This window comes from Oncorhynchus mykiss, chromosome 4, assembly GCF_013265735.2.
Source record: "Oncorhynchus mykiss isolate Arlee chromosome 4, USDA_OmykA_1.1, whole genome shotgun sequence".
Taxonomy (NCBI): domain Eukaryota; kingdom Metazoa; phylum Chordata; class Actinopteri; order Salmoniformes; family Salmonidae; genus Oncorhynchus; species Oncorhynchus mykiss.
Window position 1 is genome coordinate 39,575,001 of NC_048568.1, and position 20,925 is coordinate 39,595,925.

At 44.4% G+C, this 20,925-nt stretch overlaps 1 protein-coding gene across 4 annotated transcripts in view; it reads left to right on the forward strand.

Annotated features, from left to right (window-relative positions):
* ino80 (INO80 complex ATPase subunit) overlaps positions 1-20,925 on the forward strand; it is an 88,128-nt gene that overhangs the window by 11,422 nt on the left and 55,781 nt on the right. For all 4 annotated transcript variants that reach the window (XM_036976258.1, XM_036976261.1, XM_036976262.1 and 1 more), the window contains 9 exons: positions 3,103-3,298; positions 3,490-3,557; positions 7,884-8,096; positions 8,235-8,315; positions 9,346-9,441; positions 10,963-11,165; positions 13,610-13,694; positions 18,459-18,576; positions 20,043-20,128. In XM_036976258.1, coding sequence (XP_036832153.1) covers positions 3,103-3,298; positions 3,490-3,557; positions 7,884-8,096; positions 8,235-8,315; positions 9,346-9,441; positions 10,963-11,165; positions 13,610-13,694; positions 18,459-18,576; positions 20,043-20,128 — 1,146 coding nt within the window. The remainder of the gene's footprint in view (positions 1-3,102; positions 3,299-3,489; positions 3,558-7,883; positions 8,097-8,234; positions 8,316-9,345; positions 9,442-10,962; positions 11,166-13,609; positions 13,695-18,458; positions 18,577-20,042; positions 20,129-20,925) is intronic.

Consider the following 20,925-nt stretch of genomic DNA (forward strand, 5'->3'; position numbering starts at 1 on the left):
TACCATCAGAAACATGACGAGTTACCTTCCTGCCGTATAATGCTCTGATGTAACACACACTGCTGTACCATCAGAAACATGACGAGTTACCTTCCTGCCGTATAATGCTCTGATGTAACACACACTGCTGTACCATCAGAAACATGACGAGTTACCTTCCTGCCGTATAATGCTCTGATGTAACACACACTGCTGTACCATCAGAAACATGACGAGTTACCTTCCTGCCGTATAATGCTCTGATGTAACACACACTGCTGTACCATCAGAAACATGACGAGTTACCTTCCTGCCGTATAATGCTCTGATGTAACACACACTGCTGTACCATCAGAAACATGACGAGTTACCTTCCTGCAGGATAATGCTCTGATGTAACACACACTGCTGTACCATCAGAAACATGACGAGTTACCTTCCTGCCGTATAATGCTCTGCTGTAACACACACTGCTGTACCATCAGAAACATGACGAGTTACCTTCCTGCCGTATAATGCTCTGATGTAACACACACTGCTGTACCATCAGAAACATGACGAGTTACCTTCCTGCCGTATAATGCTCTGATGTAACACACACTGCTGTACCATCAGAAACATGACGAGTTACCTTCCTGCCGTATAATGCTCTGATGTAACACACACTGCTGTACCATCAGAAACATGACGAGTTACCTTCCTGCCGTATAATGCTCTGATGTAACACACACTGCTGTACCATCAGAAACATGACGAGTTACCTTCCTGCCGTATAATGCTCTGATGTAACACACACTGCTGTACCATCAGAAACATGACGAGTTACCTTCCTGCCGTATAATGCTCTGATGTAACACACACTGCTGTACCATCAGAAACATGACGAGTTACCTTCCTGCCGTATAATGCTCTGCTGTAACACACACTGCTGTACCATCAGAAACATGACGAGTTACCTTCCTGCCGTATAATGCTCTGCTGTAACACACACTGCTGTACCATCAGAAACATGACGAGTTACCTTCCTGCCGTATAATGCTCTGATGTAACACACACTGCTGTACCATCAGAAACATGACGAGTTACCTTCCTGCCGTATAATGCTCTGCTGTAACACACACTGCTGTACCATCAGAAACATGACGAGTTACCTTCCTGCCGTATAATGCTCTGATGTAACACACCTGATTCTACTTGTCACTTGGTTAGCTGAATCCGGTGTGTTACAGTAAAGTTGGAGTAAAAGCCTGCACATCCAGAAGCTCTCCAGTAGGGTTGGTCACCCCTCCACCACGTAAACAAACGCCTAGGGATCTCCCTAAAATCAATTCAGATTATAAACAGATCAAAACGAATGCTGAAACTCTGTCAAGGATTTAACCCTCCCTCTCTCTCTACCTGTCTCTCTCTCCCTCTACCTGTCTCTCTCTCCCTCTACCTGTCTCTCTACCTGTCTCTCTCCCTCTACCTGTCTCTCTCTCCCTCTACCTGTCTCTCTCTCTCTCTACCTGTCTCTCTCTCTCTCTACCTGTCTCTCTCTCCCTCTACCTGTCTCTCTCTCCCTCTACCTGTCTCTCTCTCTCTACCTGTCTCTCTCTCTCTACCTGTCTCTCTCTCTCTACCTGTCTCTCTCTCTCTACCTGTCTCTCTACCTGTCTCCCTCTCTCTACCTGTCTCTCTACCTGTCTCTCTACCTGTCTCCCTCTCTCTCTACCTGTCTCCCTCTCTCTCTACCTGTCTCTCTCTCTCTCTACCTGTCTCTCTCTCTCTCTACCTGTCTCTCTCTCTCTCTACCTGTCTCTCTCTCTCTCTACCTGTCTCTCTCTCTCTCTCTACCTGTCTCTCTCTCTCTACCTGTCTCTCTCTCTCTCTCTACCTGTCTCTCTCTCTCTACCTGTCTCTCTCTCTCTACCTGTCTCTCTCTCTCTACCTGTCTCTCTCTCTCTACCTGTCTCTCTCTCTCTCTACCTGTCTCTCTCTCTCTACCTGTCTCTCTCTCTCTACCTGTCTCTCTCTCTCTCTACCTGTCTCTCTCTCTCTACCTGTCTCTCTCTCTCTCTACCTGTCTCTCTCTCTCTACCTGTCTCTCTCTCTACCTGTCTCTCTCTCTCTACCTGTCTCTCTCTCTCTCTACCTGTCTCTCTCTCTCTCTACCTGTCTCTCTCTCTCTACCTGTCTCTCTCTCTCTCTCTACCTGTCTCTCTCTCTCTCTACCTGTCTCTCTCTCTCTCTACCTGTCTCTCTCTCTCTACCTATCTCTCTCTCTCTCTACCTGTCTCTCTCTCTCTCTACCTGTCTCTCTCCCTCTCTACCTGTCTCTCTCCCTCTCTACCTGTCTCTCTCTCCCTCTCTACCTGTCTCTCTCTCCCTCTCTACCTGTCTCTCTCTCTCTTTACCTGTCTCTCTCTCTACCTGTCTCTCTCTCTCTTTACCTGTCTCTCTCTCTACCTGTCTCTCTCTCTCTTTACCTGTCTCTCTCTCTACCTGTCTCTCTCTCTCTACCTGTCTCTCTCTCTCTACCTGTCTCTCTCTCTCTACCTGTCTCTCTCTCTCTACCTGTCTCTCTCTCTCTACCTGTCTCTCTCTCTCTCTACCTGTCTCTCTCTCTCTCTACCTGTCTCTCTCTCTCTACCTCTCTCTCTCTCTCTACCTGTCTGTCTCTCTCTCTCTACCTGTCTCTTTCTCTACCTGTCTCTTTCTCTACCTGTCTCTCTCTCTCTACCTGTCTCTCTCTCTCTACCTGTCTCTCTCTCTCTACCTGTCTCTCTCTCTCTACCTGTCTCTCTCTCTCTACCTGTCTCTCTCTCTACCTGTCTCTCCCTCTCTACCTGTCTCTCCCTCTCTACCTGTCTCTCTCTGCCTGTCTCTCTGTCTGCCTGTCTCTCTGTCTGCCTGTCTCTCTGTCTGCCTGTCTCTGTCTCTCTCTCTCTACCTCTCTCTGTCTCTCTCTACCTCTCTCTGTCTCTCTCTCTACCTCTCTCTCTCTCTACCTCTACCTGTCTCTCTCTACCTGTCTGTCTCTCTGTCTGCCTGTGTCTGTCTGCCTCTCTACCTCTCTCTCTCTCTCTCTCTCTCTCTACCTGTCTCTCTCTCTCTACCCGTCTACCTGTCTCTCCCTCCCAGGCGAAGCGTCAGCAGCGTAAGCTGAACTTCCTGATCACCCAGACAGAGCTGTACGCCCACTTCATGGGGGGCAAGGGTCCCGGGGAGGAGGACGGGGGAGAGGAGGACATTCTCAACAAGCTGGACGACACCAACTCTCACAGGCAGATGACCATCGGGGAAGGGCTGACGGTCAACGTTGGACAGGAGGACTATGGTAATGGATGTTACTATACATATTCCGGTTACTTCATTTTAAATCTCAATAGCCAAGTCTAATCGTGATTGATTATTGATTGGATCTCAAGCGTTTCCTCCTTTCTTTTTTTTTTGCACTTGATTATGAAGAGAGGAACGTTACCATTTTGTAGTGCAGTTGTAACAGTGTTGAATTGTTGTTTGTCTCAGATAGTGAATACTACAAGTCTCAGGCCTTAAGGAAAGCTAAAGAAGCCTACGAGATACACCAGGCCAGAGTAAGTACCAGAAATACTTCCAGATATACCATACCTCCAGATATACCATACCTCCAGATATACCTCCAGATATACCATACCTCCAGATATACCTCCAGATATACCTCCACATATACCTCCAGATATACCTCCAGATATACCATACCTCCAGATATACCATACCTCCAGATATACCATACCTCCAGATATACCTCCAGATATACCATACCTCCAGATATACCATACCTCCAGATATACCTCCAGATATACCTCCACATATACCTCCACATATACCTCCAGATATACCATACCTCCAGATATACCTCCACATATACCTCCAGATATACCTCCAGATATACCTCCAGATATACCATACCTCCACATATACCTCCACATATACCTCCACATATACCTCCACATATACCTCCACATATACCTCCACATATACCTCCACATATACCTCCACATATACCTCCAGATATACCTCCACATATACCTCCACATATACCTCCACATATACCTCCAGATATACCTCCACATATACCTCCAGATATACCTCCAGATATACCTCCAGATATACCTCCACATATACCTCCACATATACCTCCACATATACCTCCACATATACCTCCACATATACCTCCACATATACCTCCACATATACCTCCACATATACCTCCACATATACCTCCAGATATACCTCCACATATACCTCCAGATATACCTCCACATATACCTCCACATATACCTCCACATATACCTCCAGATATACCTCCACATATACCTCCACATATACCTCCAGATATACCTCCACATATACCTCCAGATATACCTCCACATATACCTCCAGATATACCTCCAGATATACCTCCACATATACCTCCAGATATACCTCCACATATACCTCCACATATACCTCCAGATATACCTCCACATATACCTCCAGATATACCTCCACATATACCTCCAGATATACCTCCACATATACCTCCAGATATACCTCCACATATACCTCCAGATATACCTCCACATATACCTCCACATATACCTCCACATATACCTCCAGATATACCTCCAGATATACCTCCACATATACCTCCACATATACCTCCACATATACCTCCAGATATACCTCCAGATATACCTCCAGATATACCTCCACATATACCTCCACATATACCTCCACATATACCTCCACATATACCTCCACATATACCTCCACATATACCTCCAGATATACCTCCAGATATACCTCCAGATATACCTCCAGATATACCTCCAGATATACCTCCAGATATACCATACCTCCAGATATACCATACCTCCAGATATACCTCCAGATATACCTCCACATATACCTCCAGATATACCTCCAGATATACCTCCAGATTTACCTCCACATATACCTCCACATATACCTCCAGATATACCTCCACATATACCTCCAGATATACCTCCACATATACCTCCACATATACCTCCACATATACCTCCAGATATACCTCCACATATACCTCCAGATATACCTCCAGATATACCTCCACATATACCTCCAGATATACCTCCACATATACCTCCACATATACCTCCACATATACCTCCACATATACCTCCACATATACCTCCAGATATACCTCCACATATACCTCCACATATACCTCCACATATACCTCCAGATATACCTCCACATATACCTCCACATATACCTCCAGATATACCTCCACATATACCTCCACATATACCTCCACATATACCTCCACATATACCTCCAGATATACCTCCACATATACCTCCACATATACCTCCAGATATACCTCCACATATACCTCCACATATACCTCCACATATACCTCCAGATATACCTCCACATATACCTCCACATATACCTCCAGATATACCTCCACATATACCTCCACATATACCTCCACATATACCTCCAGATATACCTCCACATATACCTCCACATATACCTCCACATATACCTCCACATATACCTCCAGATATACCTCCACATATACCTCCAGATATACCTCCACATATACCTCCAGATATACCATACCTCCAGATATACCTCCAGATATACCTCCACATATACCTCCACATATACCTCCACATATACCTCCACATATACCTCCACATATACCTCCAGATATACCTCCACATATACCTCCACATATACCTCCACATATACCTCCAGATATACCTCCACATATACCTCCAGATATACCTCCAGATATACCTCCACATATACCTCCAGATATACCTCCACATATACCTCCAGATATACCTCCAGATATACCTCCAGATATACCTCCAGATATACCTCCACATATACCTCCACATATACCTCCACATATACCTCCACATATACCTCCACATATACCTCCACATATACCTCCACATATACCTCCACATATACCTCCACATATACCTCCAGATATACCTCCACATATACCTCCAGATATACCTCCACATATACCTCCACATATACCTCCACATATACCTCCAGATATACCTCCAGATATACCTCCACATATACCTCCACATATACCTCCAGATATACCTCCAGATATACCTCCACATATACCTCCAGATATACCTCCAGATATACCTCCAGATATACCTCCACATATACCTCCAGATATACCTCCAGATATACCTCCACATATACCTCCAGATATACCTCCACATATACCTCCACATATACCTCCACATATACCTCCAGATATACCTCCACATATACCTCCAGATATACCTCCACATATACCTCCAGATATACCTCCACATATACCTCCACATATACCTCCACATATACCTCCAGATATACCTCCACATATACCTCCACATATACCTCCACATATACCTCCAGATATACCTCCAGATATACCTCCACATATACCTCCACATATACCTCCACATATACCTCCACATATACCTCCACATATACCTCCAGATATACCTCCACATATACCTCCAGATATACCTCCAGATATACCTCCAGATATACCTCCAGATATACCTCCAGATATACCATACCTCCAGATATACCATACCTCCAGATATACCTCCAGATATACCTCCAGATATACCTCCACATATACCTCCAGATATACCTCCAGATATACCTCCAGATTTACCTCCACATATACCTCCACATATACCTCCAGATATACCTCCACATATACCTCCAGATATACCTCCAGATATACCTCCACATATACCTCCACATATACCTCCACATATACCTCCACATATACCTCCAGATATACCTCCACATATACCTCCAGATATACCTCCAGATATACCTCCACATATACCTCCACATATACCTCCAGATATACCTCCACATATACCTCCAGATATACCTCCACATATACCTCCACATATACCTCCACATATACCTCCAGATATACCTCCACATATACCTCCACATATACCTCCAGATATACCTCCACATATACCTCCACATATACCTCCACATATACCTCCAGATATACCTCCACATATACCTCCACATATACCTCCACATATACCTCCACATATACCTCCACATATACCTCCAGATATACCTCCACATATACCTCCACATATACCTCCAGATATACCTCCACATATACCTCCACATATACCTCCAGATATACCTCCACATATACCTCCACATATACCTCCAGATATACCTCCACATATACCTCCACATATACCTCCAGATATACCTCCACATATACCTCCACATATACCTCCAGATATACCTCCACATATACCTCCAGATATACCTCCACATATACCTCCACATATACCTCCAGATATACCTCCACATATACCTCCACATATACCTCCACATATACCTCCACATATACCTCCACATATACCTCCACATATACCTCCACATATACCTCCAGATATACCTCCACATATACCTCCAGATATACCTCCACATATACCTCCAGATATACCATACCTCCAGATATACCTCCAGATATACCTCCACATATACCTCCACATATACCTCCACATATACCTCCACATATACCTCCACATATACCTCCAGATATACCTCCACATATACCTCCACATATACCTCCACATATACCTCCAGATATACCTCCACATATACCTCCAGATATACCTCCAGATATACCTCCACATATACCTCCAGATATACCTCCAGATATACCTCCACATATACCTCCACATATACCATACTTCCAGATATACTTCCAGATATACCTCCAGATATACCTCCAGATATACCTCCAACACCCAGAGAGACATGTAGACTCAACATGGAACAACGATTCGATTCCCATCGTTCTCAAAATAAGACGGTCCACTTTCCCCCCCCTTTAGACACGTCTCTTTGACGAGGAGGCTAAGGACAGTCGCTGTGCCTCCCTGCACCAGGCCAGTGGGGGGTCGGGGTCAGGGTTCGGGGAGAGCTACAGCCTGTCTAACCCTTCTATCCAGGCCGGAGAGGACATCCCCCAGCCAACCATCTTCAACGGGAAATTGAAGGGATACCAGCTGAAAGGCATGAACTGGCTGGCTAACCTCTACGAACAGGTAAACGCAAGCTTCAAAATATCAACTTCTCATTGATTGTTGGTCTGTGCTGCTCCCCCCCATCACACACACCTGTTATGGTCCCAGTACTGTCAGTTTTCTCAGTCGTGACATCCCGTCCTGTCTCCCTCTCTGTAGGGTATCAATGGTATCCTAGCGGATGAGATGGGCCTGGGGAAGACTGTTCAGAGCATCGCTCTGCTGGGTCACCTGGCTGAGGTAAGCAGCACACCTGAGTCAAATACTTGTTTTCGTTTACCTGGTCTCTTCCAAACCTTTGTACTTAGAAGTCGTAAAGTTTCATTGTAAGTCAAAAAATGTGTTGTATATTATTGTCGTTTTTTTTATTACGGGGGGCAATTGTTGATGAATCATGTGAATGGGAACACTCCAGCTGTATCCATGGACCCCAAGGTGTTTTAAGTGACAAGGAGGGGAAATGGAATTATGTTTTGGGGATTTGAAGCCCTCTCTCTAGAACACCATGTCCCACAGGAAGACATGTTTCACAGTTTAGTGTTTCCTGTTTTTCGCACGCACACACACACACACACACACTGTCTGTACAGCTAAACGTTTGAGGGACACACAATTCAGTCCCATTCCCTAACCCATACTTTTACCATCACCCTAACCTTAACCCAAAACCTAACCCTAGCTCCTAAACCTAACCCAAAACCTAACCCTAGCTCCTAACCCTAGCTACTAAACATAAACCAAACCCTAGCTACTAAACCTAACCCTAGCTCCTAAACCTAACCCTAGCTACTAAACCTAACCCAAAACCTAACCCTAGCTCCTAAACCTAACCCTAGCTCCTAAACCTAACCCTAGCTCCTAAACCTAACCCAAAACCTAACCCTAGCTCCTAACCCTAGCTCCTAAACCTAACCCTAGCTCCTAAACCTAACCCAAAACCTAACCCTAGCTCCTAAACCTAACCCTAGCTACGAAACCTAACCTTAGCTCTTAACCCTAAACCTAACCCTGTCTCCTAACCCTGTCTCCTAACCCCTAAACCTAACCCCTAAACCTAGCTCCTAAACCCAACCCTAGCTCCTAAACCCCTAGAAATTGCATTTGACCTTGTGGGGACTAACAAAATGTCCCCGGTTTGTCAAATGTTTGTTTGTTTACTGTTGTTTTGGGGACTTCTGGTCCCCACAAGAATAGTTAAACACGTCCACATGCATACATACCTGTCGTGATGACTGACTGACTGAGTGTGTCTCTGTCCTGTCTTCTGCAGCGTGACAACATCTGGGGTCCGTTCCTCATCATCTCTCCTGCCTCCACACTGAATAACTGGCACCAGGAGTTTACACGCTTTGTCCCCAAATTCAAGGTGAGACATCGGGATCCTACTGTTGCTCTGACACCGTCAGCTGTTCTGACACCGTCAGCTGTTCTGTCCATCAGCTGTTCTGTCCATCAGCTGTTCTGTCCATCAGCTGTTCTGTACCGTCAGCTGTTCTGTCCGTCAGCTGTTCTGTCCGTCAGCTGTTCTGTCCATCAGCTGTTCTGTCCATCAGCTGTTCTGTCCATCAGCTGTTCTGTACCGTCAGCTGTTCTGTCCGTCAGCTGTTCTGTCCGTCAGCTGTTCTGTCCGTCAGCTGTTCTGTCCGTCAGCTGTTCTGTCCGTCAGCTGTTCTGTCCATCAGCTGTTCTCTCGTCAGCTGTTCTCTCGTCAGCTGTTCTGTCCGTCAGCTGTTCTGTCCATCAGCTGTTCTCTCGTCAGCTGTTCTGTCCGTCAGCTGTTCTGTCCATCAGCTGTTCTGTCCGTCAGCTGTTCTGTCCATCAGCTGTTCTCTCGTCAGCTGTTCTGTCCGTCAGCTGTTCTGTCCGTCAGCTGTTCTGTCCGTCAGCTGTTCTGTCCGTCAGCTGTTCTGTCCGTCAGCTGTTCTCTCGTCAGCTGTTCTGTCCGTCAGCTATTCTGTCCATCAGCTGTTCTGTCCGTCAGCTGTTCTGTCCGTCAGCTGTTCTCTCCAGCTCTCTCCTTTCGTTAAACTTTTCAGCCTATTGGTTCTGCCTCTGTGTTAATTGACTGTATATATTGACTGTATATATTGACTGTGTATGCTATGTTGTGTGAGGGGAAAATGCATCACAACACCCTGTATAGTCTGAAGATGTGAGAACCGGTGGTTGCTTAGGTGCCTTATTCCGAGTGTCCTTTAGGGGGCAGCATAGTATTATATGACTTATGGTAACTATGAATCAGAGGCATGGTATTTTACCACACACACACACACACACACACACACACACACACACACACACCCTCCTCCATATACACCGACTTTTACTGCAAAACCATCATTGTTGGACGTTTTTCAGAAGACAGTAAATCAACTGTTTCACCATGGTGGTGAGGTGTTAACAAACATCTGATAAGTATCAGTTCCCGAGGAACGAGACCAGGCGGAGAAACTGACCCGGCAACAATGGACGACACACACACACACACACACACAATGGAGCCTCAGCCAGTATTTGTGTTGAGGGATTCATTATGGTCCCGTCGCATAGTTTAACATAACGTCTCATATCAACAATCCATGGAGTCAAGAGTTGAAATGTTTTCTCACTAAAACAATAACATACTTTAAAAAAAAATGTTTTTAAGAAAGTGACCTTTAATTGTTCCTTTCTACTGGAAAAAGTCAGAAGGTTAAAATTGTAACTTTCTGTTGTGATAAAATAACTATATTATATTAGAAACTAGAAGTTCTACACAGACTTAAGTATCTAAACTCCTTTTTTTAGATCTGACTCAATGATTACTAGACCTCCCTTGAGAAAATAAACTTGAGCAGATTCACATATTATATTCATTTATTAACCCTTTGTGCCGTTTGTCCCTCAGGTCCTGCCGTACTGGGGGAACCCTCACGACCGCAAAGTGATCAGGAAGTTCTGGAGCCAGAAAACCCTGTACACCCAGAATGCTCCGTTCCACGTGGTGATCACCAGTTACCAGCTGGTGGTTCAGGATGTCAAGTACTTCCAGAGGGTCAAGTGGCAGTACATGGTTCTAGATGAAGCCCAGGCCCTAAAGAGCAGCACCAGGTAAACCCTGACCCCTAGACACAGTACATGGTTCTAGATGAAGCCCAGGCCCTAAAGAGCAGCACCAGGTAAACCCTGACCCCTAGACCCAGTACATGGTTCTAGATGAAGCCCAGGCCCTAAAGAGCAGCACCAGGTAAACCCTGACCCCTAGACCAGGAATCATCAACTCGCCAGTCATTGGACAATTGTTTTATCGGGTGCTTGGTAAACAACAGGTGAAAAGGTGACTTCCCAACAATGCAGAGAGAAACAATGAGAGAAATAATAACACAAGGAATAAATATACAATGAGTAACATTAACTTGGCTACATACACAGGGTACAGTACTGAGTCAATGATAACTATATACACAGGGTACAGTACTGAGTCAATGATAACTAGATACACAGGGTACCAGTACTGAGTCAATGATAACTATATACACAGGGTACCAGTACTGAGTCAATGATAACTATATACACAGGGTACCATTACTGAGTCAATGATAACTATATACACAGGGTACCAGTACTGAGTCCATGATAACTATATACACGGGTACCAGTACTGAGTCAATGATAACTATATACACAGGGTACCATTACTGAGTCCATGATAACTAGATACACAGGGTACCAGTACTGAGTCAATGATAACTATATACACAGGGTACCAGTACTGAGTCCATGATAACTATATACACAGGGTACCAGTACTGAGTCCATGATAACTATATACACAGGGTACCAGTACTGAGTCCATGATAACTATATACACGGGGTACCAGTACTGAGTCCATGATAACTATATACACGGGGTACCAGTACTGAGTCCATGATAACTATATACACGGGGTACCAGTACTGAGTCAATGATAACTATATACACAGGGTACCAGTACTGAGTCAATGATAACTATATACACAGGGTACAGTACTGAGTCAATGATAACTATATACACAGGGTACCAGTACTGAGTCCATGATAACTATATACACAGGGTACAGTACTGAGTCAATGATAACTATATACACGGGGTACCAGTACTGAGTCCATGATAACTATATACACGGGCTACCTGTACTGAGTCAATGATAATTTGGCTATATACACAGGGTACCAGTACTGAGTCAATTATAACTTGGCTATATATACCGAGTCGACGTGCGGGGGTACCGAGTCGACGTGCGGGGGTAAATTGACTAGGCAGTAGGATAGATAATAAACAGTGGCAGCAGCATACAAACTATGCAGACAGTCTGGGTAGCTATTGGTTAACTAGTAGTGTTTATGGCTTTGGGTTAGAAGCTGTTCAGTGTCCTGTTGGTTTCCAGACTTGCTGTGCGGTAGCAGAGAGAACAGTCTATGAGGAGTCTTTGAACATTTTTAGGACCTTCCTCTGACACCGCCTGGTATAGAGATCCTGGCAAGGAGCTCGGCCCCAGTGTTATACTGGGTTTTATGTATTATCCTCTGTAGCACCTTGCGTTCGGATGCCAAGCAGTTGTCATAGCAAACGGTGACGCAGCCAGTCAAGATGCTCTCGATGGTGCAGCCGTAGAACTTTCGGAGGATTTTGCAGGCCCGTGTCGAGTCTTTTCAGCCTCCTGAGGGGAAAGAGGTTTTGTCGTGCCCTCTTCACGACTGTGTTGGTGTGTGTAGACCATGATAATTCCTTTAGTGATGTGGACACCAACAAACTGTACGTTTTCGACTTGCTTCACTACCTTCCCGTGAATGTGGACGTGCTCGGCCCTCCGTTTCCTGTAATCCATAATCAACTATTTTGTCTTGCGATTGCGCACCAGCTGTTGTTGACAAAGTGACACACCTCCCTACTTAACCTTACCAAAAGCTACCATTCGGTCTTGACGATATAGAAAAATCCGGCTAGATGCATGTTGTCCTTGTTCAGCCATGACTCCGAGAAACACATAGGATATTAAAGTTCTTCAGGTCCAGTTGATAGGATGGTCTCGAACGGAGCTCGTCCTGTTTGTTCTCCAGTGACTGTACGTTCGCCAATAGAACGGAATGTAGAGGCAGTTTATTTACTCGTCTCATCAAGGAGCACGTCTCTCCCTTTCTATCCCGGGGATAAAGGCCTGCTCCGAGGTGAGCTGTCGTTTTCGGAAATACAATTCTTCATCCAAAAACAAGGTTAGTGATCACTGTTCTGATGTTCCGGCGTGGCTTTCGGTCACAGGAAGTGATGGAATCAGCTTATATATATATAAAAAAAAACAGAAAATAGCAGAATTGGTCAGGAGCCCTTAAGACGGCAGCTGAGATGGATCATCTCAGTTCAGAGGGTCAAGTGAGAGTACGTGGTGAACAGTAGAACCCGGAGCTGCTCTTTGTTGTCTCAAATGAGACCCGATTTTTCCCCATCCAGTGCATTCGACGATGATGTATACTTCATGTAGTCCATTAAGTTTGCTTTGTGTCTCTGTGTTGACAGTGTTCGTTGGAAGATCTTGCTGCAGTTTCAGTGTAGAAACAGACTGTTGCTCACTGGAACGCCCATACAGAACACTATGGCAGAGGTGAGCGGTCATTCGGTCTGTCTGTGTCTGTCGTCTGTCTGTGTGTCTCTCTGTCTCTTTTTATCTCTTTGTCGCTCTCTCTTTTTATCTCTTTGTCGCTCTCTCTCCTCCTTTCTCTGTGTCTCTCTGGCTGTCTCTCTCTCTGGCTGTCTCTCTCTCTGGCTGTCTCTCTCTCTGGCTGTCTCTCTCTCTGGCTGTCTCTCTCTCTGGCTGTCTCTCTCTCTGGCTGTCTCTCTCTCTGGCTGTCTCTCTCTCTATTTAATAAATGCTTTATGTCATGGGATAGGGGGTTACCACTGTTGCTAAATCAATGTACAGTATATGTAGTATTACATAAATTAACAATATGTTTGAGCAACAATAATCATATATTTATCAACCAAAACAATTATACATAGTAAATAATATACACGAGAAAACAAACGGCAACACAGAATATACCAAATTGAATCGACTCTCTCGCTCTCTCTCTCTCTCTTTCCTCATAATCTATCGCTCTCCAATTCTCCCTCCCACTCACAGTTCAACTCAAAAAAGCTTTATTGGCATGGGAAATGTATGTTTACATTGTCAAAGCAAGTGAGACAGATGATAAACAAAATGTCAACAGTAAACATTACACTCACAAAAGTTCAGAAGGAATAGACATTTAAAATGTCATAAGTCTATATACGGTATTGTAACAATGTGCAAATAGTTAAACTTACAAAAGGGTAAATAAACAAACTTATATGGGTATAATACTTATTTTCCACCATAGTTTAAGTGTACCTATGATGAAAATTATAGGCCTCTCTCATCTTTTTAAGTGGGAGAACTTGCACAATTGGTGGCTGACTAAATACTTTTTTGCCCAACTGTGTGTGTGTGTATGTATGTGTGTGTGTGTGTGTGTGTATATATATATAATATATATATAATATATGTGTCTATATATGTGTGTGTGTATTTACGATGGTGTTTCATCTTCATTGGTTGACCTTGTGGCAACAGGTCACAAATAATTCTAGCTTTTTCAAGCAGAAATTTGCTTCCTGCAACACAAACTCAAAGTTCTGGGACACTGTAAAGTCCATGGAGAATAAGAGCACCCCCTCCCAGCTGCCCATTGCACTGAGGATAGGAAACTCTGTCACCACTGATATATCCACTATAATTGAGAATTTCAATAAGCATTTTTCCATGCTTTCCACCTGGCTACCCCCTACCCCGGTCAACAGCTCTGCACCCTCCACAGCAACTCGCCCAAGCCTTCCCCATTTCTCCTTCTCCCAAATTCAGATAGCTGATGTTCTGAAAGAGCTTCAAAATCTGGACCCCTACAAATCAGCCGGGCTAGACAATCTGGACCCTTTCTTTCTAAAATGATCTGCCGAAATTGTTGCAATCCCTATTACTAGCCTGTTCAACCTCTTTTCGTGACGTCTGAGATTCCCAAGGATTGGAAAGCAGCTGCGGTCATCCCCCTCTTCAAAGGGGGACACACTCTTGACCCAAACTGCTACAGACCTATATCTATCCTACCCTGCCTTTCTAAGGTCTTCGAAAGCCAAGTTAACAAACAGATTACCGACCATTTCGAATCCCAGCGTACCTTCTCCACTATGCAATCTGGTTTCAGAGCTGGTCATGGGTGCACCTCAGCCATGCTCAAGGTCCTAAACGATATCATAACCGCCATCGATGAGAAACATTACTGTGCAGCCATATTCATCGACCTGGCCAAGGCTTTAGACTCTGTCAATCACCACATCCTCATCTGCAGACTCGACAACCTTGGTTTCTCAAATGATTGCCTCGCCTGGTTCAACTACTTCTCACATAGAGTTCATTGTGTCAAATCGAAGGGCCTGTTGTCCAGACCTCTTGCAGTCTCTATGGCGGTGCCACAGGGTTCAATTCTTGGACCGACTCTCTTCTCTGTATATATCAACGATGTCGCTCTTGCTGCCTGTGATTCTCTGATCCACCTCTACACAGACGACACCATTCTGTATACTTCTGGCCCTTCTTTGGACACTGTGTTAACAAACCTCCAGACCAGCTTCAATGCCATACAACTCTCCTTCTGTGGCCTCCAACTGCTCTTAAATACAAGTAAAACTAATTGCATGCTCTTCAACCGATCGCTGCCTGCACCTACCCGCCTGTCCAACATCACTACTCTGGACGGCTCTGACTTAGAATACGTGGACAACTACAAATACTTAGGTGTCTGGTTAGACTGTAAACTCTCCTTCCAGACCCATATCAAACATCTCCAATCCAAAGTTAAATCTAGAATTGGCTTCCTATTTCGCAACAAAGCATCCTTCACTCATGCTGCCAAACATACCCTCGTAAAACTGACCATCCTACCAATCCTCGACTTTGGCGATGTCATTTACAAAATAGCCTCCAACACCCTACTCAACAAATTGGATGCAGTCTATCACAGTGCAATCCGTTTTGTCACCAAAGCCCCATATACTACCCACCATTGCGACCTGTACGCTCTCGTTGGCTGGCCCTCGCTTCATACTCGTCGCCAAACCCACTGGCTCCATGTCATCTACAAGACCCTGCTAGGTAAAGTCCCCACTTATCTCAGCTCGCTGGTCACCATAGCATATCCCACCTGTAGCACACGCTCCAGCAGGTATATCTCTCTAGTCACCCCCAAAACCAATTCTTTCTTTGGCCTCCTCTCTTTCCAGTTCTCTGCTGCCAATGACTGGAACGAACTACAAAAATCTCTGAAACTGGAAATACTTATCTCCCTCACTAGCTTTAAGCACCAACTGTCAGAGCAGCTCACAGATTACTGCACCTGTACATAGCCCACCTATAATTTAGCCCAAACAACTACCTCTTTCCCAACTGTATTTAATTAATTAATTTATTTTGCTCCTTTGCGCCCCATTATTTTTATTTCTACTTTGCACATTCTTCCATTGCAAAACTACCATTCCAGTGTTTTACTTGCTATATTGTATTTACCTTGCCACCATGGCCTTTTTTGCCTTTACCTCCCTTCTCACCTCATTTGCTCACATTGTATATAGACTTGTTTATACTGTATTATTGACTGTATGTTTGTTTTACTCCATGTGTAACTCTGTGTCGTTGTATATGTCGAACTGCTTTGCTTTATCTTGGCCAGGTCGCAATTGTAAATGAGAACTTGTTCTCAACTTGCCTACCTGGTTAAATAAAGGTAAAATAAAAATAAATAAATAAAAACTTGAACGAGGTCACTTGGGAATATTTCAATGTCATCTTGGTAAGCAACTCAGAGTATATTTGGCTTTGTGTTTTATCTCCCAGTCTCTGTTGGAAAGCAGACTGAACCAGGTTTTCATCTAGGATTTTGCCTGTGCTTAGCTCTATGCTGTTTCTTTTTATCCGAAAAAAAAAAACTTGCTTGTCCTTGCCGATGACAAGTATACCCATAACATGTTGCAGCCACCACCATGCTTTAAAATATTAAGAGTGGTACTCAGTGATGTTTTGTGTTGGATTTGCCCCAAACATAACGGTTTGCATGATTTTTTAAAATATTTTTATTCTGTACAGTCTTCCTTTTCAGTAAAGTTAGTATCACTTACGTAATTTACGTATTGTGGAGTAACCACAACATTGATCATTCCTCAGTTTTCTCCAATCACAGCCATCTGTTTTAAAGTCAGCATAGGCCTCATGGTGAAATCCTAGAGCGATTTCCTTCCTCTCTGGCAACTGAGTTAGGAAAGACTTCACCATGCTCAAAGAGATTATTAATTGTCTGCTTTTTTAAAATATATTTTTTTACCCATCTACCAATAGATGTCGCCCTTTGCGATGCATTGGAAAACCATCCCTGGTCTTTGTGGTTACATCTGTTTCAAATTCACTGCTAGACTGAGGGACCTTACAGATAATTATTTGTGTGGGGGTACAGAGATGAGGTAGTCATTCAAAAATCATGTTTAACACTATTATTGCACACAGAGTGAATTAATGCAACTTATTATTTGACTTGTTAAGCACATTTTTACTCCTGATCTTTATTTAGGTTTGCCATAACAAATATAATAAATACTTATTGACTCCAGCCATTTCAGCTTTTCTTAAAAAAAAAAACTATGTTCAAATTTCTAAAAACATAATGACACTTTGACATTATGGGGTATTGTGTCTAGCTAGGCCAGTGACGCGAAGTCTAAATTTGAAAACGTTTTAGATTCAGTCTGTAAAACAACAAAATGTGGAATGAGTCGAGGGGTATGAATACTTTCTGAAGGCACTGCATATCTCTCTCTCTCTCTTTATCTCTCTCTCAATTCAAATAGCTCTTTCTCTCTCTCTCTCAATTCAAATATCTCTTTATCTCTCTCTCTCAATTCAAAGAGCTCTTTCTCTCTCTCTCTCAATTCAAATATCTCTTTATCTCTCTCTCTCAATTCAAAGAGCTCTTTATCTCTCTCTCTCTCAATTCAAATATCTCTTTATCTCTCTCTCTCTCAATTCAAATATCTCTTTCTCTCTCTCTCTCAATTCAAATAGCTCTTTCTCTCTCTGTCTCTCAATTCAAAGAGCTCTTTCTCTCTCTCTCTCAATTCAAATAGCTCTTTCTCTCTCTCTCTCAATTCAAATATCTCTTTCTCTCTGTCTCTCAATTCAAATAGCTCTTTCTCTCTCTCTCTCAATTCAAATATCTCTTTCTCTCTGTCTTTCTGTCTCTGTCTTTGCATTTCTCTCTGTCTGTTTGGTAGAGATGCTGACTGTTATTATTTCCTGTCTCAGTTGTGGGCCCTGCTCCATTTCATCATGCCTACGTTGTTTGACTCTCACGAGGAGTTTAATGAATGGTTCTCTAAAGACATCGAGAGCCATGCAGAGAACAAGTCTGCCATCGACGAGAGTGAGTACACTACACAACCTTTCTTCGAAGATTTCGTTTCAGACTTGTCAATTTTTTTAATATCTACTTTAGAAGTACTCTAATCAGCTGTTTATTTCTGCTTTTTATGAAGTGATTGATTTGTAGCTGACATTTGTTGTTGTTGTTTAGACCGGTTGACTGTGTTGTTGTTTAGACCGGCTGACTGTGTTGTTGTTTAGACCGGTTGGTTGACTGTGTTGTTGTTTAGACCAGCTGACTGTGGTGGTGTTGTTGTTTAGACCAGCTGACTGTGGTGGTGTTGTTGTTTAGACCAGCTGACTGTGGTGGTGGTGTTGTTTAGACCGGCTGACTGTGGTGGTGGTGTTGTTTAGACCGGTTGACTGTGGTGGTGGTGTTGTTTAGACCGGCTGACTGTGGTGGTGTTGTTGTTTAGACCGGCTGACTGTGGTGGTGTTGTTGTTTAGACCGGCTGACTGTGGTGGTGTTGTTGTTTAGACCGGCTGACTGTGGTGGTGTTGTTGTTTAGACCGGCTGACTGTGGTGGTGTTGTTGTTTAGACCGGCTGACTGTGGTGGTGGTGTTGTTTAGACCGGCTGACTGTGGTGGTGGTGGTGTTGTTGAGACCGTCTGACTGTGGTGGTGGTGGTGTTGTTGAGACCGGCTGACTGTGGTGGTGGTGTTGTTGAGACCGGCTGACTGTGGTGGTGGTGTTGTTGAGACCGGCTGACTGTGGTGGTGGTGGTGGTGTTGTTGAGACCGGCTGACTGTGGTGGTGGTGTTGTTGTTTAGACCGGCTGACTGTGGTGGTGTTGTTTAGACCGGCTGACTGTGGTGGTGTTGTTTAGACCGGCTGACTGTGGTGGTGTTGTTTAGACCGGCTGACTGTGGGGGTGTTGTTTAGACCGGCTGACTGTGGTGGTGGTGGTGTTGTTTAGACCAGCTGACTGTGGTGATGGTGGTGTTGTTTAGACCGGCTGACTGTGGTGGTGGTGGTGTTGTTTAGACCAGCTGACTGTGGTGGTGGTGGTGTTGTTTAGACCGGCTGACTGTGGTGGTGTGGTTTAGACCAGCTGACTGTGGTGGTGTTGTTTAGACCGGCTGACTGTGGTGTTGTTTAGACCGGCTGACTGTGGTGGTGGTGGTGTTGTTTAGACCAGCTGACTGTGGTGGTGGTGGTGTTGTTTAGACCGGCTGACTGTGGTGGTGTGGTTTAGACCAGCTGACTGTGGTGGTGTTGTTTAGACCGGCTGACTGTGGTGATGTTTAGACCGGCTGACTGTGGTGGTGGTGGTGTTGTTTAGACCAGCTGACTGTGGTGGTGGTGGTGTTGTTTAGACCGGCTGACTGTGGTGGTGTTGTTTAGACCAGCTGACTGTGGTGGTGGTGGTGTTGTTTAGACCGGCTGACTGTGGTGGTGTTGTTTAGACCGGCTGACTGTGGTGGTGTTGTTTAGACCGGCTGACTGTGGTGTTGTTGTTGTTTAGATCAGCTGTCCAGGCTCCATATGATCCTGAAACCCTTCATGTTGAGGAGGATCAAGAAGGACGTGGAGAACGAGCTCTCTGACAAGGTACTGACTGACCAATTACACAGTTATAAGTTATATATCACTTTAGAGGTTTCTGTTCTTCAATATCCTCTCTATCGTCTCTCCTTTCCTACCTCAGTATCCTCTATCGTCTCTATCGTTTCTCCTTTCCTATCTATCGTCTCTCCTTTCCTACCTCAGTGTCCTCTCTATCGTCTCTCCTTTCCTATGTATCGTCTCTCCTTTCCTACCTCAGCACCCTCTATCATCTCTCCTTTCCTACCTTAGCATCCTCTCTATCGTCTCTCCTTTCCTACCTCAGTATCCTCTCTATCGTCTCTCCTTTCCTACCTCAGTATCCTCTCTATCGTCTCTCCTTTCCTACCTCAGCATCCTCTATCGTCTCTCCTTTCCTACCTCAGTATCCTCTCTATCGTCTCTCCTTTCCTACCTCAGTATCCTCTCTATCGTCTCTCCTTTCCTACCTCAGTATCCTCTCTATCGTCTCTCCTTTCCTATCTATCGTCTCTCCTTTCCTACCTCAGTATCCTCTCTATCGTCTCTCCTTTCCTATCTATCGTCTCTCCTTTCCTACCTCAGTATCCTCTATCGTCTCTCCTTTCCTATCTATCGTCTCTCCTTTCCTACCTCAGCATCCTCTCTATCGTCTCTCCTTTCCTATCTATCGTCTCTCCTTTCCTACCTCAGTATCCTCTATCGTCTCTCCTACCTCAGTTTTCTACACTATTTATTCCCCCAGGCAGGCGTTTCTGCTTTCATCACCCTAGTCCTCGGGCACCCACATCTGTCTCCTTTCCTTCCTTCCATACCTAGACTAG